Consider the following 21882-nt stretch of genomic DNA (forward strand, 5'->3'; position numbering starts at 1 on the left):
CTTGGAGTGACAGGAGGAATTCTATGTGTGTGTGCTGTAGAGTCAGTTGGAAGTTAAATGCCAAGGAAGAACCTGGGAGAAAGGAACTCAGGCTGAAAGACAGTAAACTGTAAGTGGTTGTGTGTTGAACTGTGTACTTCTTGGAAAGGATCACCTTTTGTTATGCTGGTTTTTCTTCTTCTTTGTGAAACAACAAATCCTCTTTATTTTAAAAATATTTGGATACTCTCTATTGGAGGACCATCCCATGCCTATAGCATTCCCTGCTATCAAAGGCAATAGGTATTATAGGAGAGGACTACTGAAGATCAATGGTGGCATCACAGGCATCAGATGAATTTTAAATGAAGTAGAAATGTAAAGATAGTTGGATGGCTAATGGAAGTGGCACGCAAGACAGAGAGAAGCTGCAGGCTGATGAAACACAAATAGCTGCTGGACACACAATCACACATTTAACAGGGATGAAGTGAACTCCTTAGACAAAGAGGTGTCCCTGGAAATACAGATATTAAAGAAAGACACAAGTAAGTTCTATGGGCCAGTCTTTGGGGAGAAAGGGGGACAGTAAGTAGTAGGGAAAGGTGTGTGTGCACACAAAGTCCGAGAAGTTTGGCGTGGGCGCTGTACCTGGCCACCACAGCCTCAGAGTGGGGTCACTGGTTCGCCGGCGGCGCCAGAGCTCTGGCAAATAAAGAAAACATATACAAGGCCATCAGGGACAGTGTGGTGAACCCTGTGGGGGAAGGGACGTCTGGAGGTGGGAGAGGAGTATCCCACCATCTTCTTGCACACAAAGTACACACACAAGCTATTCCTGTTCAGCCAAACAAAAAGGGTTGCCAAGTGCCTAACCTGGAAGGGTGCATCCCTGGCCCTTTTATGGCTGCGTGACAGGGATAGGTTCAGCAGGTATGGGCTATGCAACTACAACAGCTCTAAAGGTATCTTTCCAGGCAGAGTAGTTTCACATTTGAAGTCACCACCTTAATGCCAGTTTATAATCAGTAGAATCCAACTGTAAAGCCTTTCCTGGACTGTACCACTTCAGGTTGCAGGTGTGTGCTGGAAGGGTACACTTGAATTGGAAATTAGCAGCTCAGGAAGATGCCTAAGCTAAAGTCTTCTCCCTGACATGCTAGTTCTGTATGGTCTGTAGTTTTGTATAGTTCTGTAAAATTGATTGTCGGGAAATTTAGGACCAGCAAACCAAAGTATTTTTTCACACAACGCATAATCAACTTGTGGAATTCTCTGCCACAAGTTGTGGTGACAGCCAACAACCTGGATGGCTTTAAGAGAGGTTTGGATAACAAGTAGCTGTTGATAGAGGAGAGGTCTATCAACAGCTACTAGTTGGAGGGATATAGGCCACCTCCAGCCTCAAAGGCAGGATGCCTCTGAGTACCAGTTGCAAGGGAGTAATAGCAGGAGAGAGGGCATGCCCTCAACTCCTGCCTGTAGGCTTCCAGCGGCATCTGGAGGGCCACTGTGTGAAACAGGATGCTGGACTAGATGGGCCTTGGGCCTGATCCAGCAGGGCTGCTCTTATGTTCTTATGGTCAGGATGTCTTTTTCAGTAACGGAGCATTCAAACATGCAACTTGAAATAGTACAGTGAAGGAAAAGCTTTTACTCTGGGGTTCTACAGATGACATTAACTGGGCCACAACAGCCACCCATCTTTGCCAAAGAACCATTCAGAATTGCATTCACTCACCGACTGCTGGTGCCCTAAGGCGGAGCTGCTGCCAGGCAATGATCCTCTTGTCCAGCCAGGTGATTCTTGGTGGCTTGGGGAGGCCCCTTCAGAATCAGAGGTCTCTGCTAATGGCAACAGAAACAGGAAGTATGGGCAAGTACAAATGTGAGGAGGAACTCTCTGAGAAGATCAGGAGTCATAAGAAGAACAATGAGCTCACCTTTTGGAATGGGCTTGACATCCAGGTCCCACTCCTCTTCTTCAACGTGGCCAGGCAATGACAGCCCAGGAGGGGGCCCAGGACCAAGGCTAAGAGGGGCCAAATGCTGGGCTGGGCAGGAAGATGTGCTCAAAGGGACAGCTGGATGGGCAGCTAAGGAGAGAGAAAGAAACATCCTACCCAATCATTTTTTTAAGCATCTCCTTAGCAGTGTCCCCCGGAAATATTCTCTCAGCTTCCTAAACTAAAATACTATCCACCCCACTTCTATTTCTTCTCCAGGTTATGCTCACATGGACAAGAGCAAGCAGCATTAGGCAAAGCACAGATAGTGGAGTGTGGACGGGAGGGTGGGGGGAAACCTAACTTTCATAAAGTTCACACATGCTTTATATTTATATACAAGAGCACATTTTCTCTATAAAGAGAGAAGTGGAAATTTTCAGTAATGTTGCATAAAGATATGCCAGAATCCTCTTCTGCTTTGCATTCTCTAGAGGAGGCAGGTCTTCTCAAAGTAGTAGACAAAAGCACCTCAGGGCAGGGTGAACAGGCCCCACTCTGGCACCATTTTGGTCATTCAGGAAGGGGTGCTAAGCACTCCTCTCTGAAGAAGAATCCATGCTCCCAACGCCCTCCTGACTTTTCTTCTTCCTCAATGAGAATGGCAAAGCGCACTGAGAGTTTCTTTACGCGAAGAAACTCTGCATGAACAGCGCTCTGATCCCAACCTCACCTCACCAGGCATGCCTGAACACCACCTCTTAGGCATCCTCATACCCTGTTTCCACAGCAGCTGGGCTATAATGGATGTCCATCGATGCTTGATCTCAGCGGAGGCTGCCTGTAGTGTGTAGGCCTGGCGGTTTGGTCCCCGTCCAAACCAGAGCTCAAAACGGAGCCCGCTAGGCCCCACGCTCTCTGTCAGCCCCATGGATGCTGTCTGCACAAAGAAGAGAGATGGAATAATGGGAAGGAAGTAGGAATTCAGGCCAGCTGCAAGAGGATGCAGGAAGTCTAGGCACAGAACACCGAGAAGTGGACAGAGGAAGGGAAGAGAAACCAATCCTATTGCAAAAGGCAACAGAACTAGAAGAGAGGCTCAAATACAGAAGTTTGCAGCAGTCACATTCTGGCCTCTGTTTCCCACCCTCGTCAGATTAGATAGTAATTACTAGGGATGTGCATGAAGCATCCAACCAATGGTTCGGGGGGGGGCATTTATCTTTAAGAGACCGGGAGGATGCTCTCCCCCCACCCCACCCACCGCATTTCCCCCGCCGGCACTATCTCCAAAATTACTGACCGGGGCGGCAAGGAGGTATGCAGCCGCCCCGCACCAGCAATTTTGGAAAAAGCGCTGATGGGGGAAACATGGCAGTGGGCAGCCGGGGCTCCCGGTCCCTTAAGGTAACCCACCCACCCCCATCCAAGCCACCAGCGGTCTGCCAAAACTAGTTCGTAGGTCCGGAAAATGTCCTCTGAACCAGTTCGTGCACATCCCTAGTGCCAGTTTCCCCCCATTTCACCCAGCCAGTTCCCCCCTATTTTGAACTTTTCTTCCTAATTTTCAATGCTGCATATCTGCGTGCTGGATTTCAGACAGATCAGTCTTCTTGGATTGTAATCCCACCCACTAACTGGTTTGCAGTTCCTTCCAGCTTTGTGTCATATGCGAATCTGGAAAAAACATGCATTCCACTGAAAAGATGACAACTCCCCTAGCAATTCTTTTTCAGCTGTAGAAGTCCACATCACGAAGCAGTCAGTGCCCTCTCTCCAAGACTGCACAGCTTCCAGCTCCAGGAAAGGAGTGATCCAGGAGGGTCATCCCACCCACCTGCAAGGCGTGTTTGCAGACGTAGCCACCCTCGGCTCCCTTGCACTTGGTGAAGAGCAGCAGCCGCTCAAAGAGGAAGATGTGCCTCTGGCATTTACGGCGCCCGCAGAGCACTGTGAATTCACCACGCTGTAGCAGTGGCCCTTGTTCGGAGAGTTTCACCTGCAGGGACACACAGACACATCCAACAGAGTAAAGACACTGATGTCTCCCCAAACCATCCAAGAAAAGTGACAAAGATGGCAGGAAGGGCAAAGTGTGGGAAAGGGCCAGCAATATGGCAAGGAAAGCACCAGAGATTGGGTTCATTGGGTGGGAGTGGGACAAGGCTGGAAGAAGGAGCACATGGAACCCAGGAAGCTGCCTTATACCGAGTCAGACCCTCTGTCCATCTAGCTCAGTTTTGTCTACACTGACTGGCAGCGGCGCTCCAAGATTATAGACAGGAGTCTCTCCAAGCCCTACCTGGAGATGCCTGGGAGTGAATCTGGGGCCTTCTGCTCTTCCACTGAGCTCTGGCCCCATTCCCCAAGGGGAATACCTTGCAGTGGTCACATGCAGCCTCCCATCCAAGTGCAAACCAAGGCAGACCCTGCTTAGCCAAGAGAAAAACCCATGCTTGCTCCCACAAGACCAGCTCTCCTCCCTCAATGCATGGGCGAATGGGCAGGGAGGATGCAGCACTGCATGCTGGGAGCGCCCATGCGCTCACCTCGCAGCCTCGGATCTGCTCTGCGGCCAGCAGGTCCCTGCCTCGCTGCTCCTGTGCATCCAGCAGCTGCTGGGCCTCCTGCAGGGACTGGCGGTCAGGCCCCCGCTGGAGCTCACACTCGCGCAGCAGCTCACCCAGGAAGCGCTGGTACCGCTCCAGCTGCTCCAAGGGCACGCGCAAGTTGCGCATCACTTGCCCATCGTCACGCAGCTCCGCCGGGCCCTTCTGCAGGGAGAAAGAGACACGGTAGGGTTTCGAGAGGCTGTGGCAATGGCAGGGCTAGGAGCAGTCAACCCCTTGTCCTTACTTCCACTCGCCTAGCAGGAAACCCCAGAAGACTGGACTGGGTTAGCGAGAGAACGAAGACACACGCACAGATTCCAAAACACAGCACAACGCCACACACACACACACACACACAGAGAAGCAAAGCTCCTTAGAGATGGCTGACTAGTTGTATATCACGCTGCCATTCAAGGCTTGCATCTTGGGCCGTTTTCTCCAAGCGCACACTCCAATAAGTGAGCCCAATTAACTGGGTGAAAAGAGCCCATTGTGAGGCAAAGCCATCCCTTGAGCAACTGGCAAGGCCATCCGTCAATCGAGCTCACCCAAAGGTCCGAGTTAAACCCCGCCCCTGCATTCAGCATGGCCGCAGCTCGTACCTTGCTGGTGCTTCGAAGCGAAGCCAGAGTAGCCTGGAACTTGTGGTGGTCTTTGGCATATGTGGCATAAAGCTGAAGCTTCTCTCCCTACAGGCAGGAGATTAAAAAAAAAGTTCCCTCACTCAATTCAGCCAAGCTGGAACCAGGAAATCCGACGGCTGTAGTGGAACAAAGCAAAGTCCAGAGACGGAGGAAGGGATTGTTCTTTCTCCTCCTCCAGTTTGTGATGGGGAAGGATGTCCCATAGATATGGAGGAAAGATAGGGTTGCCTTTCCCCACCCACCCACCCCAGACCTGCTATGGCGCCTTTTAAACAACAATCTGACATGCAGAAGTTCAGCAAGTGTAGCCTTCCTCATCTCTTTAGCTTCATTCTCTACAAAATGTAAGTGCGATGGACTATTGTTAAAGGCAAAGGTGGCAACCCTAAAAGAGGAGGGGGAAAGGCATTTAATCAATGGAGACAAACATTTTGCAGCAAGCATATCAGGGATGTCAGACTGGAGGAATTTTTCCCAGGGAACAACAGTGAGAGGCAAGAACAAGGCTGAGCACGGGTAGCTCATTCTCAGAGTACAGGAAGAAAGAGGTCACCATGCAGGAGAAGGAAAACCGGGCAGTGCAGTGATTCTAGAGGGGCCATGCTGTGGTTACAGTGGAAGTACTCCGAAGAACCATTTGCACACACAGCTAGGGCTGCCAACAGAACTAAAAACAAGTCTGGTTGACATTTTTGCTTTTGGGCCAGCTGCTAGTAAAGCAAGGAGAAAAACAAAAATAAAAACAGGGGCTAGCCTTTATATTTTAAAAAAGCTACACAGCTTAGCTGAATAGACTGCTTATGTCCTGGGCCCTGCCCTAGAGCACTCAGAGGAGCTCCATTCGCTGATCCAGGAGCTCCACTCCATGCCCCTTCCAGGTACCAGAAGTTTTTCTTTTGAGAGCTGTCAGCTAGAGATATGCAGAACCGGTTTGCTTGCGAACCGGACGGCTGTAAACCAGACCGCTGCGAACCGGGCTGGTTCTAGCGGTTCAGTCGTGAACCACTTCAAACCGGTCCAAGCTGGTTCATAAAACCGACCAGCCCAGCTGATCGGTTCAACCAAACCGGTTCACTTTGGTGCAGTTTGGTCCAAATTTGAACCAAATTCAGACCAAACCACGCCAAACAGTCCATGCATACCCCTACTGGTGACTAAACATAGGTTGGGAAGTGGGGGGCACTTCCAAGTGCAGTTGGCTATCAGGAGGGGGCAGTCCCAGAGCACAGGCACAGAATGACCCTAAGGCAAAATGTGTTTTACCCCTGCATAGTTGCCATCTGTCCTGATGATGTTCCAAAGACTGGGGATATTGACCCTTCACAGACTACTTGTGGTCCCTGTTGAAAGGTAAGATTCCAACACATCTAGGGTAAGTTCCAGCAGTTACCTCTGGGAGGAGGAGATAACCAAGGGGTTGGATGCCCAAGCACCGGCCCGGAAGGAGTGAGACCAATTGAGAGGGACTTCCAGAGAAGAGAGTCTGGCTTCAAAGTGGATCAGAGCCCCTGCACCTTTCCTTTTAGAAATGAAATATGGCTTATTACTTGAAGTTTTATAAGCAAAACTTCATTTATAAAAGGAAAGGTGCTGGGACTCTGATCTGCTTTGAAGCCAGGCCCTCTTCCCTAGAAGTGCCTACCTCTGACTTCCAGGAGTGGGGGAGGCTGGCTGAGGTTACTCAGTGCAGCACAAAAGGCATTCCTCACATGCTCAGATGTGCTCTAGTCTTCCTCATTACTTAAAAAATAACCCATGGCAAAGCGGGGAGAAGACTTTGAGAGCTGAGCAATGCTGAATTCATCACCTGGTGGTTGAGGAGGCTTTGCCATATGAAGCTGCCTTAGTCTGAATCATTGGTCCATCTAGATCAGTATTCTCTACACCAGGGTTTCTTAACCCTGGGCCCCCAGATGTTGTTGGGCTACGACTCCCAGAATCCACAGCCACAAAGGCCATGTCTGGGAATTCTGGGAGTTGTAGTCCAACAACATCTGGGGGCCCAAGGTTAAGAAACCCTGCTCTACACTGATGAGCAATGGCTCTCCAGGGTGTTTCAGACAGGAAAAGAAAAAGGAGGGAGGGAAATGATGCAGCACCCAAAAGCCAAGATTAAAAAAAAGGGGGGGGGGGATCCCAAAGATGCCGAGTAATATCTGAGTGACATAGATATTCCTGCTGATGTTGCAATCCCCAGAGAAAGATATTACTATAAAACTGCCTTTGAGGTAGAGCACTCTTAAGCTCGAAAGGCATCAGGCAGTGATTGAATAAAGAATTAGGGGTGTGCACAAACGGCTCACAGTGAATCGGTCTGTTACAAATCAGGCCAGTTCAAGTAGCTCAATCGCGGACCGGACCAGCCTTCAGGATGCTACGGTACCACTCCTTGAAGCTGCCTAGGCCCAGTGCAGAGCAGCGCATCCCCACCCACCCCAGCCCCGGTTTAGAAGCCTTTTGAGAAGGATTCTCCTTTGCTCGTAAAGGAGAATCCTCATTGGATTCTTTACACAGTCCCTCGAACCACCCAACAGGTTGGAGCTGGTTCAGTTGAATGGACCAGCTCAGCTGGTCCGTTCAACCGAACCTGTTCGCAGACCCGTGGCTCAGTCTGAATTTGGCCCGAACCACGAAAAATGATCTGCACACACCCCTATAAAGAATTGATCGATAGGTACTCAGCATCTTTGGGAATTCTCCCTCCCCACCCACCCCCACCCCCGCCCCCGCCACCCAAGCTTTTCATCTTGGCTATTTCAGACAGGGTCTTTCTTCCCTTTCTTGGTTGAAGATGCCAGGGATTCAAGGTGGCCTCTTCTGCATGCTAAGCATGTGCTCTACTACTGAGCTATGGTTGCTGGCCAACAAATGTGAGGTGAGGCAAACTGGGTGGGTGGGTGGGGGGTGGACTGATGGCACAGAAAATAGGCCCCAGCATGCAGCAGGATGGAAGCAACAGTGATGAGTGATGCGGTGTGGGGGGGCACTCACGTGACGCAGGAAGCATCCCCCAGCACGTGACGGGTGGTTCATGCATCCCTCCAACTCGCCAAGGAGGCAGCTGGTGTGGAAGGTCAGCAGCTGGTCCCGTGTGGCCTGGAGGGCACTGCCCAAGCACCTCAGCTCAGGAGGCAAGGCCTGTCCCCCAGGCTCCTGTGACAGAGATGGGGGCTGGGCCAGGGCCCCCACGTACTCCCGCTCACACTCCAGCAGCTCAGCCAGAAGCTGCTGTTGGACCCTGAGGAGAGAGGGGACAGGAAATGGTCACATGCCAAGCCCGTTGGCCCTCCTGGGCAGTCCGGCTGGAATATAGGAAGCTGCATTATACCACTGGTCCACCTAACTCGGTATTCTCTACACTCAGTGGCAGTGGCCGTCCATGGTTTGAAGCAGGAGTCTTTCCCAGTCCTACTTGGACATCTCAGGCCGTGAACCTGGGACCTTCTGATTGCAAGCAGATGCTCTGCCCCATTCCCTAAGAGGAATATCTTACAGACAGCGCATACATGTAGTCTCACTCATCCAAACGCAAGCCAGGGCAGACCCTGCTTAGCAAAGGCAATAACTCGTGCTTGCCTCCACAAGACCAGCTCTCCACTTCTTGAGGAGAGGGTCGCGGGGGACTTCTATGAGTAAAGAATGGGGTTACAATATGCCTGGTGAGATATTATTAGCTAGTAGATTTCGGTTGCATTGAGGGCAGTAGACAGATAAAATCTGCAGACAGATCCATGAAGCACAATCAGCCAGGAAGTTCTTTTGCATGAGCTCCGCTGAAATGAACACAGCAGTGCTCTTCCACAGCTCCCACGAAGCCTGCCCTGGTAAACTTCCCAGTGGACTATATCCCGTATATAATGAGAAGGGGTGTGTGTGGCGGGGGGGGCGCCCTCTGGATTGTCTGCATATAGGCTTGTCCTCACCACCAGAAGCTGGGTAGGAGAAGCATCTGGCCAGGCTCCAAGCCCCATGCACACCCCCGAGTAAAGGTCAGGTGTCGGCAACGATCGAGGGAGGAGGAGGGGGACGTGATCATGTGCTAGCCATGATCTGGCTAGGATGGGGCAGGACGTGCTTCTCCTCCACCCTTGATACAGAGCTGGGTGCACAACGTGGGTTGGCCACTGCCATCCTACCTTGATCGCAACTAGCACTTCCCCCTCCTTATGCCTCTATGTGTTTCTGGTTGGGCACCTGTGCCCTTACAGATGGGAAAAATTCAGACTCCCCTCCCTTCAGCCCCAGTTGTACCCCTGAGGAGCAACAACATAGCATCGAATGTCAGCAGAAACCACCTCCCTTCCGCCTCCCGGGTCCTCCCCTACTCACCCAAGGCAGCGCCTTCTTTCCGTGCGGGGTGTGGCCCCCCAGGGTGCTTCGGCAACGTGGGTCCCGCTGCGGCTCAACAGCACATGCTCCCGCGGCGAACAGCTCCTGTCTGCCAGCTCGCGGCTGCTCACCTCCAGGCCACGGATGTGGACACTGGGGCGGCCCGGGTCACTCAGGGCCCGCAGCGCCAGATGGGAGGCTGGGGACATGGGCCTCTTGGGGCTGGTGGGAGGGCCCAGCTTCTTCTTGCTGCTGTCCAGGGCATTGCTTCGCGTGGGAGAACAGCAAGGAGAGGCCTTGGGGCTGGGGTGTGGCTGAAAGAGAGAGGTCAGGCTGCAAGAGGAGCCAAACCTGGCCCCCAAGCCCCAGCCATGCTTTGGGGAGGAGGAGGCGCTGATGCTGCAGGCACGGGGCCGGGGGGCAGAGACAGATTCTGGCCCGGCTTGCGCACTCCCTTGGGATTTCGGGCTCTGTAACGGCGTCCTCTCTAGGGATGCCCCTTCGGCCAAGCCCTCAGCTGGCCTCTTCCCTTCTCTCTTCTGTCCCATGCTGTCACCAGCCGACTGGGGCCTTGTCTTGTCTTCTGCCGCTTCCTGCTGAGCCTGTGTGGGAGGAGGGAGACAGAGAGAGAAGTGGCAGCCTTAACCAACCCCAGGAGAGTGCTCTTGGTGGGTCTCACCGTTTCTTAGAGAACGGGTGCTCACACTTGGATCCTCAGCGTTGTTGGATCACAACTCCCATCATCTCCAGTCAAGGCCAGTGTGGCTGGGGATGATAGAAATTGTATTCCAACAACATCTGGGGACCCAACTTGAGAGCCTCTGCCTTAGAGGCAATGTAACCATTCCATCATAATCATTGAGGGTCCCCCCACTCCACTGCTTGGGCTAACCAGAGAAATTGTCACATTTTTCTCCTTTCCTTTTTCTAATAGTGAAATAGTGTCGTCTTGCTCTTGGGTTAAAAAAGAAAAGAAAAGAAAAAGAGGAAAGCAGTGATGAAAGCCTCCCAAATTGATAATGGGGCAATTCAGAGAGGCTATATTCAAGGGGCTATTAATCACTACTCCCCTAGCTGGGGTCAACAGGATGCAATACGATGAGCTGAACCTGCAAAACCACTGAAGGCACAGGAGCCCCGAAAAGCCTTGATAGTGTTTTGCCTTGCCTGTTCACACTGGACAGATACACTGGTGTTGCAATTGCATTTTATTATTTTAAAAACTGGTGGGACAGAGGCAAAGGAGAAGTCTAGACCCTTTTAGGGAAATGAACTATGGTCTCACTGGTGCCAGTTCTCCTAAGGCCTCCAGGACCCCATGCAGCTCCCCCACAAATGCAGAACTGGACATGTCGGTGATTACCGGTGCACTCTGCTGCTGCTGCTCCTTCTGCAGCACCTCCAGGCGCCGGTTGCTGAGCTGGACCAGCCTGTGCAGGGCCTCATCCACCTCTTGGTAGAGTCTGGTGGCAGCCACAGCCTCTGTGCTGTGGAAAGAGGAACACTGGGTCACACTGGGCCTTTCCTTATGAACAGCGTAATTTCAATTATTTACCAATTTCTGTACCGCCCAAACTTCACGTCTCTGGGAGGTTTACAATAAAAAATACCATTAAAACAGAATTAAAACATTAAAACAATCTAAAATGTCAAACACGTTCAAAGTGTTAACTATTAAAACTGTAAATCTAATTAAAATCCTGAGTGAACAGATGTGTCTTGACTAACCTTTTAAAAGTTGCCAGAGATGGGGAGGCTCTTATTTCAACAGAAAGTCTTGGGGCAGCAACAAAGAAGACCTGTCCCCTGTTCCGAGACAGACCATCGGTCTATCTAGCTCAGTCTTGTCTACACCAGGGCTGCACAATGTCGGCCCTCCCACTGTTGTTGGACTACAACTCCCATCATCGCCGACTACTGGCCACTCTGGTTGGGGATGATGGGAGTTGTGGCCCCAAAGCAGCTGGAGGCCCCAAGTTGTACAACCCTGGTCCTGTTCGGCAGTGGCTCTCCAGGGTTTCAGTTTCTCCCATCCTTATCTGGAGACAGGGATTGAACCTGGGTCTCTCTGCATGCAAAGCAGATGCTCTATGACTGAGCTCCAAAGCAGCAAGGAATGCTGAATGGGGTAGCTCCCTTATGTGCAAAGTGAGGAGGGAAGGAGTTCATAAGATTAATGCCATAGAGATTAATGCTATGGAGGCCCAAACTTAGGAGTCACTCTGACAGTGACAATATTCTCCCTCTCAGACATTTTGCATCATATAGCAGAATTTTCTCTTTTGCTTCAAGGGGAAATGGTAATAGGTACAAAAGAAATTGTGTGTGTGTGTGTGTGTGTGTGTGTGAGAGAGAGAGAGAGAGAGAGAGAGAGAGAGAGAACGAGAACATGAGGAGAAACATTGATTGGGCAAGGGAGACTCTGTCTGGGGACACTGAGTGGGGCAGACAGCTCACTGGCACCCAATGTACCCAACAGGACTGATCCAAGGCCTTGTGCTACCCACGGTGAATTAGCAGTTTGCTCCCTTGCCTTTTCTGCTTTGCATCTTTGGGAAAAACTACTCATCACATGAAAATGCATCAAAACCCGCAAGAGAGTCAGCTAGGAATTTTATTTCAGACAAATGGAAGAAGCAGAGACAGTTCTCAACAACCCATAAATAATGGTTATCAACGGGAACCTGTGAATAATAAACTATACATGCATATTAATCTCTATAACATATTAATATACACAACTGAAAAGTTTTCATTTCTATGTTCTTGTTTTCTCTCACACCCTACTCTGACTGAGTACTCTTTCCTAACTGACTCTAACGGACTTCAACTGCCTGGAAGTGTCCTTGTCCATCACATGCAGCAATTGTGGTCTGGTTCAAACCACAAAAGTTGCGGTCTGGTTCAAACCTTACACAGAGCAAGAATTGAATCCTAGTTTCAAAAGATGTTCCCTAGCATTGGGTATGTGGGTTCTCCCTTCCCTTCATATGTGAAGGGAGGAAATATTGTTAACAGCAGCCAAACTGGGCAAATTCTGACTTCTTCTGAATTGAGTTTGCATATGCCAGGATCAGAAGCAGACTCCTTCCTCCTCTCATGGACGGATAGCGGAGTGCATCCCCAAGGATGCAGGGGATCCCCAAGGCAAGGGGATCTTGTGCCAAACCAGAAGAGCACCATTTTGGATTCCAAAATGGAACTCAGAACAGTTGGAACACCCCAACTTGGGATGGGGTCGTTCTGTTCTGAGCGCAGAACAAGCCCTTCATTCGTAGGGCATTCTGTTCCAAGCTCGGAACACACGAAATGGCCCATTTCAAGGCAGAATGTTCGACACATCCCTAATATATATATATTATTTATATTTATATTTGCTGCTAAGAAAACCAATTTTGGGACGCTGTGATTTTGAGCCAATATCACAGCAGGACACGCCCAATAACAGGGCATGGACGTGCTGCCCATCAGCCTGTCCTAGCTGGCAAGCCCTTGAGTGAAGTGCACACTGGCCGAGGCAGGCCAAGGGGCAACGCGTCCAGCAGCTGTCGGGTGCTGGTGGTGGAAGGGGCCCTCTGGTAGCACCTGGACACCAGTGGCCCAGTGGCATTTGTCCCCCCTCCCTCCCCAACTGCCCCTATGCCTTTGCTCTGAAGATAGTCTCAATAGTCAGATTTATGTGGGAGCAGACAGTACTCTGGATACCCTGCCCCCCCCCGCAAGATTGAAGTAGTTATTAGCAGCTCCTCCAGGAACATTATCACACCACCCTAGTGGATTAATTCAATGTGAACTCATTCCACGTGCAGGAGGGTTAACTGAACAGCATCAAAGTGTATTGTGTGGTTTTGTTTAAATTGCCAATAGGTGGTGCTCTCATTTTACATAACTTTGCCAAGGAACAGCAGTTCTGCAGCAATCCCCCTGTCCCCAATGCTGAAAAATTGGGGGGTGACGCACAGACAGAATTTTCACTCCTGCCATGCTGTCCTTCAGCCCCTCCCTAAGCCTCACCTGAAGGGCCCCAATGGGGGCAGTTGTGCCAGCAAGGCCCCCCCACGCCGCTGGAGCTCCAGGAGCTGTGGCTTGGTGAGCAGCTTCTGCATCGTCTCTTGGTGCAAAGTGATCTGTGCCGATGGTTCCTGCAGGGATGAGAGATCAGAGAACGCTGGCAGGGCAACCAGGCAGGCCTTATTAACCACCAATAGTTACGATGTATGGCAGCACAGGCAGGCAGGTGACACTCTTTGATTAATTCTCTCAACAGAGGAATGGACCAGAGACAGAACCAGAGGCTATTAAACACAGAAATGTAACCGATGGAAGAGCTGGAGGCTGTTCTCTCGAGATCGCGGATGGCACATTTGCCAGCCTATCTGAGTGGTGGCAGGTGTTGGGGGCTTCCATTTGCAGAGCTAAGTATCGTATACTTGAGGATTACCTCCTGACTCGTGGTTGTTCCCACTGACTGGAGGCGGGTGCTGGCTTCACAGACGGCCTGGAGGACACTAGAACAGAGTGTCTGAAGTTGCTCAAGAGCCTAAGAAGAGACAGAAAGAGAAAGATTGATGAGCATCACAGAGCTGCAGGGCTAGAATGTATGTGCAACTTACCTTGGACAGGGCCGGGCAAACCTAGCCCTTCAGATGTTGAACTACAACTCCCATCATCCCCAGCCACAACTGATTGAGACCGGAGATGATGGGAGTTGTAGTTCAACAACATCCGGGCCAGTCACTTCTCTCTCAGCCTAACCTACTTCACAGGGTTGTTGTGAGGAGAAACCTAAGTATGTAGTACACCGCTCTGGGCTCCTTGGAGGAAGAGCAGGATATAAAATGTAAAAATCATTATTAATAATAATAATAATAATAATAATAATATATTAATTCTGCCCAGCCCTGACCCAATGTCCTTGAACTAAGAGGAGTTTATTTTTATGGATTCATCCATGGATTCATGTCCTGCCTTCCCCGATAACTGAGCCCAAGGTGGCTAATGATTAAGAACAAACAAGTAGAAATGCAAATACAAGAAGGTATCACTCTAAAGTCAAGGCAGCAGATTCAAAACAAAACCATGGATAAAAAGGCCAAATCCCAGGGGATTCACAGTGGTGTGTGGTTGTACACTACTTTTGGTTAGTGGCCCATGAGCTCATGAGAGGCCAATCAGTAGTGCAGGACCCAGATGAGGGGGCTGAGGACAGGGAAGGAAGTTCTTATATGTTTCAGGGATAATCTAGGAGTCAGTTGTGGAAAGGTTACCTGCTGATAGTAGCTAAATACATACATTTCCCTTGATGCACAGTTGGGAGAGAATGGGTGTGTGGGGCGGAGTATTTTGTATAGTGTCGGAAGGAGTCTGGAATGAACCACAAGTGAATCTCTTGGGGCAATATGAGGTCCATTTCATTGCAAGTTTCTCTTACCTGGTGTGCCCCCACCCATTTGGATGGGGAGTGGTGCAAGGTCCCACCTAGCGCCGGGGTTAGCTGGTCCAGAGCCACATAACTTGGCAGTTCAGAAAGGGGGAAAACCCGCACCTCCTGTGGGTCAAAGAAATGGTATCTGGCATAAGACATTCCCAGGACCCACCTGTGTGCAACGCTGGCCAACTATAACTTCTCCACCCAACCACTGCCAGCTATGAACCTTGGGAGAAAATCAGGTCAAGCTCAAACATGCACGCTTTGCAGTGCAGAGATACAGGCTGGAGTATCTGTCGGACCACATCCACTCATATAAACCTTCCAGGGCCCTCTGACCAGCATCCCAGGCCCTGCTCCTGGCCCCACAGGGCCTAAGAGAAAGCTGACTGGTGGGGACTAGAGGCAGGACCTTTTCAGTTGTGGCCCCTTGGCTTTGGAAAGTCCTCCTAGAAGAGCTCCATCATGCTCCTTCCCTCAGAATCGTTAGGAAATTATTGAAAACACATCTTTTTAAAGAGGCATTTCAACATTTTAGCTGTAACTATGTCTGGTGGTATTTTTAACTTGTAATGTTTTAACTTATAATTTTAAATTATGGTTTTAACTGAGATTTGTTCTAGTTTCTGTTTTATATTGTTATTATAGTGTATTGAGTTTGCTGATTTTGTTAGCTGCCCCGACCAGCAGTGTACTGGAGGGGCGGGGTATAAATATTTTAAATAAATAAATTTAATTAGATAGACAATGGAACATTTAGACATTTTGGCTAAAGGAAAATTATTCTCTTTCTTCCCTCTTTCACTCTGCAGTATGCTTAAGCACAAAGTACACTTGAGGTAACTGAATAGCACTCAAGTGTATAGAAGTGCATTGTGTCATTATTCCTTCCACTACCAGTAGGGGCCACTATCACTTTACATAGCTCTTCTGGATGGAATGTCTGGGGGCAAATCAAGGCTGCACAACTGCAGCCCTCCAGCTGTTGCTGGACTACAGCTCTTATCATGCCTCACTATTGGCTACTGTGGCAAGGGATGATGAGAGTTGTAGTCCTTCAACAACTGGAGGGCTGAAGCTGTGCAGCCTTGGGGTAAATAAATGACAAACCTGATGGAAGCTGCTAAAATGGTGGGAATTGGGTAATGTGTGTGGCCTACTAAGCATTTTTGTATAGTGAGCCACGCTTTGATCCTGATACAAAATATTTCAAATCCTCATGACACCCCTTTCTCTTCCCCACCCCATCTCCACCATGATCCCAGTGGTGTAACAATCTCTGGAGGGGCCTGTGTGCAAGAATTGAACATGGGCCTCATCAGATAATTTCCCCTTAGAGATCAATGGGAAACTCAAAAAGTTTAATAACTCTGAAAATTATCAGCACTCTCTTCAAACTAGAAATCCTAGGATAGGACTGATATAAAGCATGTATATGCTTGGTGCCCCCACCAGCTACATCTCTCCCCTGTGCTGAAGGATGACACTCTGCCCCCACTTCTGCAGGTGGCAAGTATGATATTGCCTGTGATTTCTCTGTTAAATGAGATGCACTCATTGTCTCCTTGGTGATGGCTATAAAGTTCCATCATCAGGCTTTAGCCATCAAGGTGTGGAAGATGCAGAAGAAGAAGCATCTCATAGGGGCAACTTGGTTCTTCTCTTCCTATCCCAAGAACAGATGGGATAATCACGGCAAGCACTTGTATTCCTTTTAAATATACAAATGAGTGGTAAGGCTGCCAGGTAAGAAGTATCTTTCTGTTCTAGAATAGAAATGTGTAAGTGCTGATTTGAAATCAAGTGATACAGTAGATAAGGATAATATTTCAGCATCCTAAATGCCAAATTCCTCTGCTTCCTTTATTTGTTTGGCTCTGTAAATAACCTTTACCAAGGCTTAATTCTAGAGATAGTAAGGGAAAAGATAACACACTGCCTGGAAAAGAATCTTCACCCTGGAAATAGACCAGAAAACAGGAAACGAAAGATAAAAGGACAATATTAAGACAACCATCATTTTGGGAATCATCTGGAAAATCTAAAATAAATCATAGATTCTGCCAAGTTTAAGAAAACAAACTCAAAAAATTATAATGCAAGGTAAGGAATGATGCAAAATAAGAAACATAACTTGTTGCAGTGTGTCTGAAAAAAGGGAACCGAAAAACTTCAGATATTAACCTCACCAACACAAAGAAAGGTAAGTGCTTTATTGCTAAAGAAAGCAGCCATTTGGTTTCTTTCCAAGAGAATAAGAAGCAACACTGTCACAATGTACTTTATTAGCAGGAAATGGTTTGGCTTGAAATGTGTGGTTTTCAATCAATTTAAGAAAGCAACAAACTCATAACAAAAAGTTCTGATAATGCACATTGTTGAACTCTTTCAGGAAGGGAGAAATGTAAAAGATCACAGTTGGTCACCACAAACATGGAAGTAAATCCAGAAGAGGTTAAGTCCTTTCTTGCCAAAGCAAATGGCTACTTGGTTTCCTTTCCAGCTCACTGGCCTTTTCAAACCAATCACAGAAGGCATCTATGATAAGTAAATGGTGATCTGGCCATTTTGATTACCATTTTGCTGACTGAATGGTAATTTTCTAGTTTACAAGGAAATGCAATCTATCTGTTTTCACAAGAGAAAAATAGATACTTCTTCAAGGTAAGTAAAAATAGACCTTTGTCTTGCATAGGAGCAGACTTGTGCAGAGAACTGGATGTGGGGAGCAATCTTTATTTGTAGGAAATGGCTTGGCTTAAAAAGCATAAAGCAATTCATAGTGTCCTACAAGCTTAAGAAAGCAACAAACGCATAACAAAAATTCTGGTGTGAGCTAAGGAACATAAGAATTGCTGCTTTGCTTCAGGACTTGTGAAACACCACCAATGTGGAAATAGACCTTAAGAAGCAAGCCATTTGCTAATAGAAATGGCTTCTTGATTCCATTTCTAGCCTTCTGGCCTTTTCAGACCAATCACTGAGGATTAAGTGTGCACACCTTCAGAAAGTGTGCAGCTCTCACGAGAGTTTGCGAACAGAAGCACTGTGGTGATTGTATAGTGTGGATTCCATATGTAGATAGGGAGGAGGAGCCTGTAAGAGCAGAGGCACCATGGTGATTGGGCAATGGGGATTCCATATGCAGATAGGGAGGAGGAGCCTGTGGCACTGTGGTGATTGGGCAGTGGGGATTCCATATGCAGATAGGGAGGAGGAGCCTGTGATGGTTAAGGTCAGTTGGAATGCAACTGTTACTGTTTGGAAGATGTTCTTGATTGTAGAGGAGAAAATGTATGTATGTATGTGTATATATATATATTAAAAAGGATAGTGGGCAGGGGACTGTGAACGGAGGAGTTGTGAGTCGGGAAAGAGCCCCTTCAGGAGAAGGAGGCTGCCGTTGTGTGAATTAGATGAGGAAACAAGATGCACAAGATCTGTTAACTCAGGAAGGGGGAGAGAGAGAGAGAGAAAGAAAAGAAGGGAGAGAAAGAAAGAGGGGAAGAGTGAGTTGGGGGGAGAGAAAGAAAGAAAAGAAGGGAGGGGAAGAGAGAAAGAAGGAAGGGTGAGGGATTGGCTGAGCCTGTCAGCGGCCTGAGGGGAATGAGTGGCCATGGCAGTGGCAGCAAGGAAGGGCCCAGTCAACCACTGCTGCCATTTGGGACTACTGAAGCCATTGGTGGAGGGAGGCAGGCAGGCAAGGCACGGGCCTGGACCTATCAGCAGCTGGAGGGGAACGTGCGGCCATGGCAGTGGCAGCAGCAAGGAAGGGCCTGGTCAACCGCTGCTGCTGCTCCTGTGGGGATGAGCAGGAGTGGGGCTCGGGTGAGAGTGGGGAGGTCTCTGGGGATAGAGGGCTGCAGCTTGGCCAATAGGCGCCAGCAACGCTGCAGCCGCAACCAAGAGGAGTGAAGGGGATAGAAGTAACGGGATGGAGCAGGAGTGCGGCTCAGGTGAGGATGAAGGGGGGCTGTGGCAGGAGGTGAGGGGGGCAATCAAGTACTAGCGCACAGATGCCCTGCGCGGGTTAAGCCAGTTATTAATAATTTTTAGTTTCACATTGATTCCAATGGGGAATTTATGATTTAAGTTGGAAATCTGGGCACAGCTCTCCCTAGTGGCGGCTGGTGTTCATTTGCTCAACTGTAGAGCCGCCCATGCATGACCCATCCGTTTCTGAGCATAATCTCTATTGTTCCTTTCCACCGTTGGGGACACACAGCTTCCAATGTAACCTCCTCCTCACCCCCACCAGAGGTACTTACCACAGCAGGTTCCAAGACCAGCTCCTCTTCGTGGGGTACAAAACGGTCATCGGGGGGAAGGATTACCAGCAGCTGAGTCACCGGTGGTGGAGAACCCTCCTAAAGGATAAAGGCTTCGTGGAGACTCATTTTCACAAGAGCAGAATGGGATGGGCACAGAGGATTGAAGGAGATTGTGAGATTCAAGCAGGGAGGACACCCAGCTGGGGTCAGGCCAGAGGAGAGGCCTGAGAAGTCCAATGATCCCAAACAGGGGTGTCCAAAGTGAGGATCTTCAGCTGTTTCTGGACTACAACTCCCATCAACCCCCGCTGCAATTTACTGTGGCTGGGGATGGTGAGAGTTGTAGTTCAACAACATTTAGAGAGCCTCAGATTGGTCAGTCCTGATCTAGGAAGCTCTCGGTAACTGCTATGCAGTGATGAAACTGCTAATTTTTGAAAATGTCAAAGCCTATTTCTGACCGCATTTTTGAACACTGAAAAGCTTTTTGACACAGGACCATTTTGATGGCCTGGGCAGAGAAATGGAAAAGATGACCTTTAATTACTTTTTCTTTTTAAAAAAATAAACCATAGTGCATTCCAATTTCCAAGCCTCTTGGAGCTGCGATGCTGATTACTGAAAAGTAATTCAGATCATTACTTTTTGCAGTAATAAATTACTGTTAGTTTGACTTTTTTTAAAAAAAATTAAAAATAGGCTTATGAACAGTAGAAAGTGCAGCATAGGCAGCTCATCAGCTGCCTACCTACTGGACCGCCTATCCTCTGAACGGGCAGAGAACGTGGAGCTATGGAAAGAGAGCTCTGGTAGTTAAATCAGGATGACATACCTGGAAGGTTCTTAGAGCAGGAAGCAGCACAGGGGCCTGGAGGGCCCAGTCATCCACCTGGCTCAGATCCAACAGCACTGTCAGCCCAAGGGCCTTCCTCTCTTGCCTGGAACATTAGTGAAGAGAGAAGGGAGAAACTGAGCTGCTGTTCTCACCATTATGTCAGCAGGAGTTAAGACATGGTAATCAAAGGGCTGGCGGAGGGTTGCAGTGTATGGAATCCGGCCAGCACAGTTCACTTGTAAGCAATTCTAAAGGCTATGAGGTAGTTAGAAGCATTCCCTTATATTGGCCTTGAATTAACCCTATGATCGGACACAGTTGTACCCATTCTATGGATGCAGAAACTGAGGCTGTCTCTACTGACTTAAGAAGCAGATAATCAGTGGTAAGAAAGCACTGTACAACTGTACTGTTATTATAGGGATTTCCCGAAGTGTTTAGAGGACTTCATATAGATCTCTGTGATCTTTAACAATAACCCCATAAGTTAGACTGGTATTATCCCCATATTACAGATTAGGGGGCAGAAGATGAGACACAAGTAATCTGCTTAAAGTCACCTGCTGAATTCTTCACAGATGAGGCAGGATTTGAACCTGGGCCTACTAAGCTCACAGTTCATCCTTTTCACCCCTATGCTAGTGGTTAGAGTGCTGGACTATGTCTGGGGAGACCCGAGTTCAAATAACCGTTCAGCCACAAAACTCAGTGGGTGACTCTGGGCCAGTCACTATCTCTTAGCCGAAACTATCTCACAGGGTTGTTGTGAGGATAAACCATGTACATTGCTCTGGACTGTGAATAAGAGTGGGGGATATAAATGTAGTTGTAGTAGTAGTAACTGTAATAATAATTAATAAAATAATAATAATAATAATAATAATAATAATAATAATAAAGTCATTAACAATAGCTGGTCTTCTGGTAGCAAGCAGGATTTGTCCCCTTTGCTAAGCAGAGTCTGCCCTGGTTTGAATTTGAATGGGAGACTACATGTGTGAGCACAGTGTAAGATATCCCCCTTAGGGGATGGGGCTGCTCTGGGAAGAGCACCTGCATCCTTGCATGCAGAAGTGAGACTCCTGCCTGCAACCTGGGAGAAGCTGCTGCCAGTCTGTGTAGACATTATTGAGCTAGATGGACCAATGGTCTGACTGAGACCATTGGTCCATCTAGCTCAGTAATGTCTACATAAGGTATAAGGCAGTTTCCTCTGTTCCAATATTTGCAAACAAATACTGGCTCAAAGGAAGTTTTGGTCATGTGTCAAAAACAACTGTACATTACAGATGGAAGCTGGTTTGAAATCAATTTGACTTTTAATCGTTCCTCCCACCCCACAGCTCCTTTCGGGTGGTGGTTTTATGAGGGAGCTGAGGAAAATTCCCTGGGCTGTCCAGCCTGCCTCCTCGAGCTGTTGGGGAAATCCTGACAACCTAACTTATATCTGGTACACAGGAATAGTGCAGCTGTAAGCTCTGAAGTAGACACAGTTTTCTGCTGGAGTGCACCTGCCTGAGAGACCAACATTTACCTGAGAAGTGAGTGTAGGTATTTCAAGGTGTTGACCAGATCCTCTTGTCCTGGGGGCAGCTCATCCCGAAGAGGCTGTGGCACCACAGTCAGCAAGGACCGCCCTGCCTTGTCCACCCCTCCTGTTGGGGGCGAAACACAAGGAGGCCATGAGGCATCGCTAACTGCCCGTCTGCCGTGGACCTGAGGACACTCTCAGGCCTGATTCCACCAAACATAAAACCCCAGAGGTAAGCACACACAATCCAAATTGCACAGAGGCTGTGTAACTGCCTAGTGCATGGCTGCACAACGTCAGCCCTCCA

At 48.8% G+C, this 21882-nt stretch overlaps 1 protein-coding gene and 1 long non-coding RNA gene across 7 annotated transcripts in view; one reads left to right on the top strand and one right to left on the bottom strand.

The window, feature by feature from the left end:
• Positions 1 to 21882, bottom strand: part of ARHGEF40 (Rho guanine nucleotide exchange factor 40) — a 49615-nt gene that overhangs the window by 3603 nt on the left and 24130 nt on the right. The window contains exons 4-19 of one of the 5 annotated variants that reach the window (XM_053258949.1): positions 21579 to 21699; positions 20042 to 20147; positions 19207 to 19305; positions 14942 to 15058; positions 13952 to 14050; positions 13525 to 13652; positions 10874 to 10997; positions 9511 to 10112; positions 8173 to 8419; positions 5140 to 5226; positions 4475 to 4699; positions 3763 to 3924; positions 2703 to 2865; positions 1923 to 2075; positions 1721 to 1824; positions 631 to 684 (exon numbers count right to left, since the gene is read on the bottom strand). In XM_053258949.1, coding sequence (XP_053114924.1) covers positions 646 to 684; positions 1721 to 1824; positions 1923 to 2075; positions 2703 to 2865; positions 3763 to 3924; positions 4475 to 4699; positions 5140 to 5226; positions 8173 to 8419; positions 9511 to 10112; positions 10874 to 10997; positions 13525 to 13652; positions 13952 to 14050; positions 14942 to 15058; positions 19207 to 19305; positions 20042 to 20147; positions 21579 to 21699 — 2576 coding nt within the window. In that variant the 3' untranslated portion in view covers positions 631 to 645. Of the gene's footprint in view, positions 1 to 630; positions 685 to 1720; positions 1828 to 1922; positions 2076 to 2658; positions 2866 to 3762; positions 3925 to 4474; positions 4700 to 5139; positions 5227 to 8172; positions 8420 to 9510; positions 10113 to 10873; positions 10998 to 13524; positions 13653 to 13951; positions 14051 to 14941; positions 15059 to 19206; positions 19306 to 20041; positions 20148 to 21578; positions 21700 to 21882 lie in introns of those variants that run through there. The other 4 variants (XM_053258948.1, XM_053258947.1, XM_053258946.1 and 1 more) reach the window with 4 other exon arrangements.
• LOC128328832 (uncharacterized) lies at positions 31 to 13133 on the top strand. Of its 2 annotated transcripts, none has more exons than XR_008309417.1 (3): positions 31 to 527; positions 6455 to 6531; positions 11990 to 13133. It is a non-coding gene; the product is annotated as an uncharacterized LOC128328832 (long non-coding RNA). The 2 variants fall into 2 exon arrangements; XR_008309418.1 differs by lacking the exon at positions 11990 to 13133 and adding an exon at positions 10445 to 11304.

This window comes from Hemicordylus capensis, chromosome 6 (assembly GCF_027244095.1).
Source record: "Hemicordylus capensis ecotype Gifberg chromosome 6, rHemCap1.1.pri, whole genome shotgun sequence".
NCBI classification, from domain to species: domain Eukaryota; kingdom Metazoa; phylum Chordata; class Lepidosauria; order Squamata; family Cordylidae; genus Hemicordylus; species Hemicordylus capensis.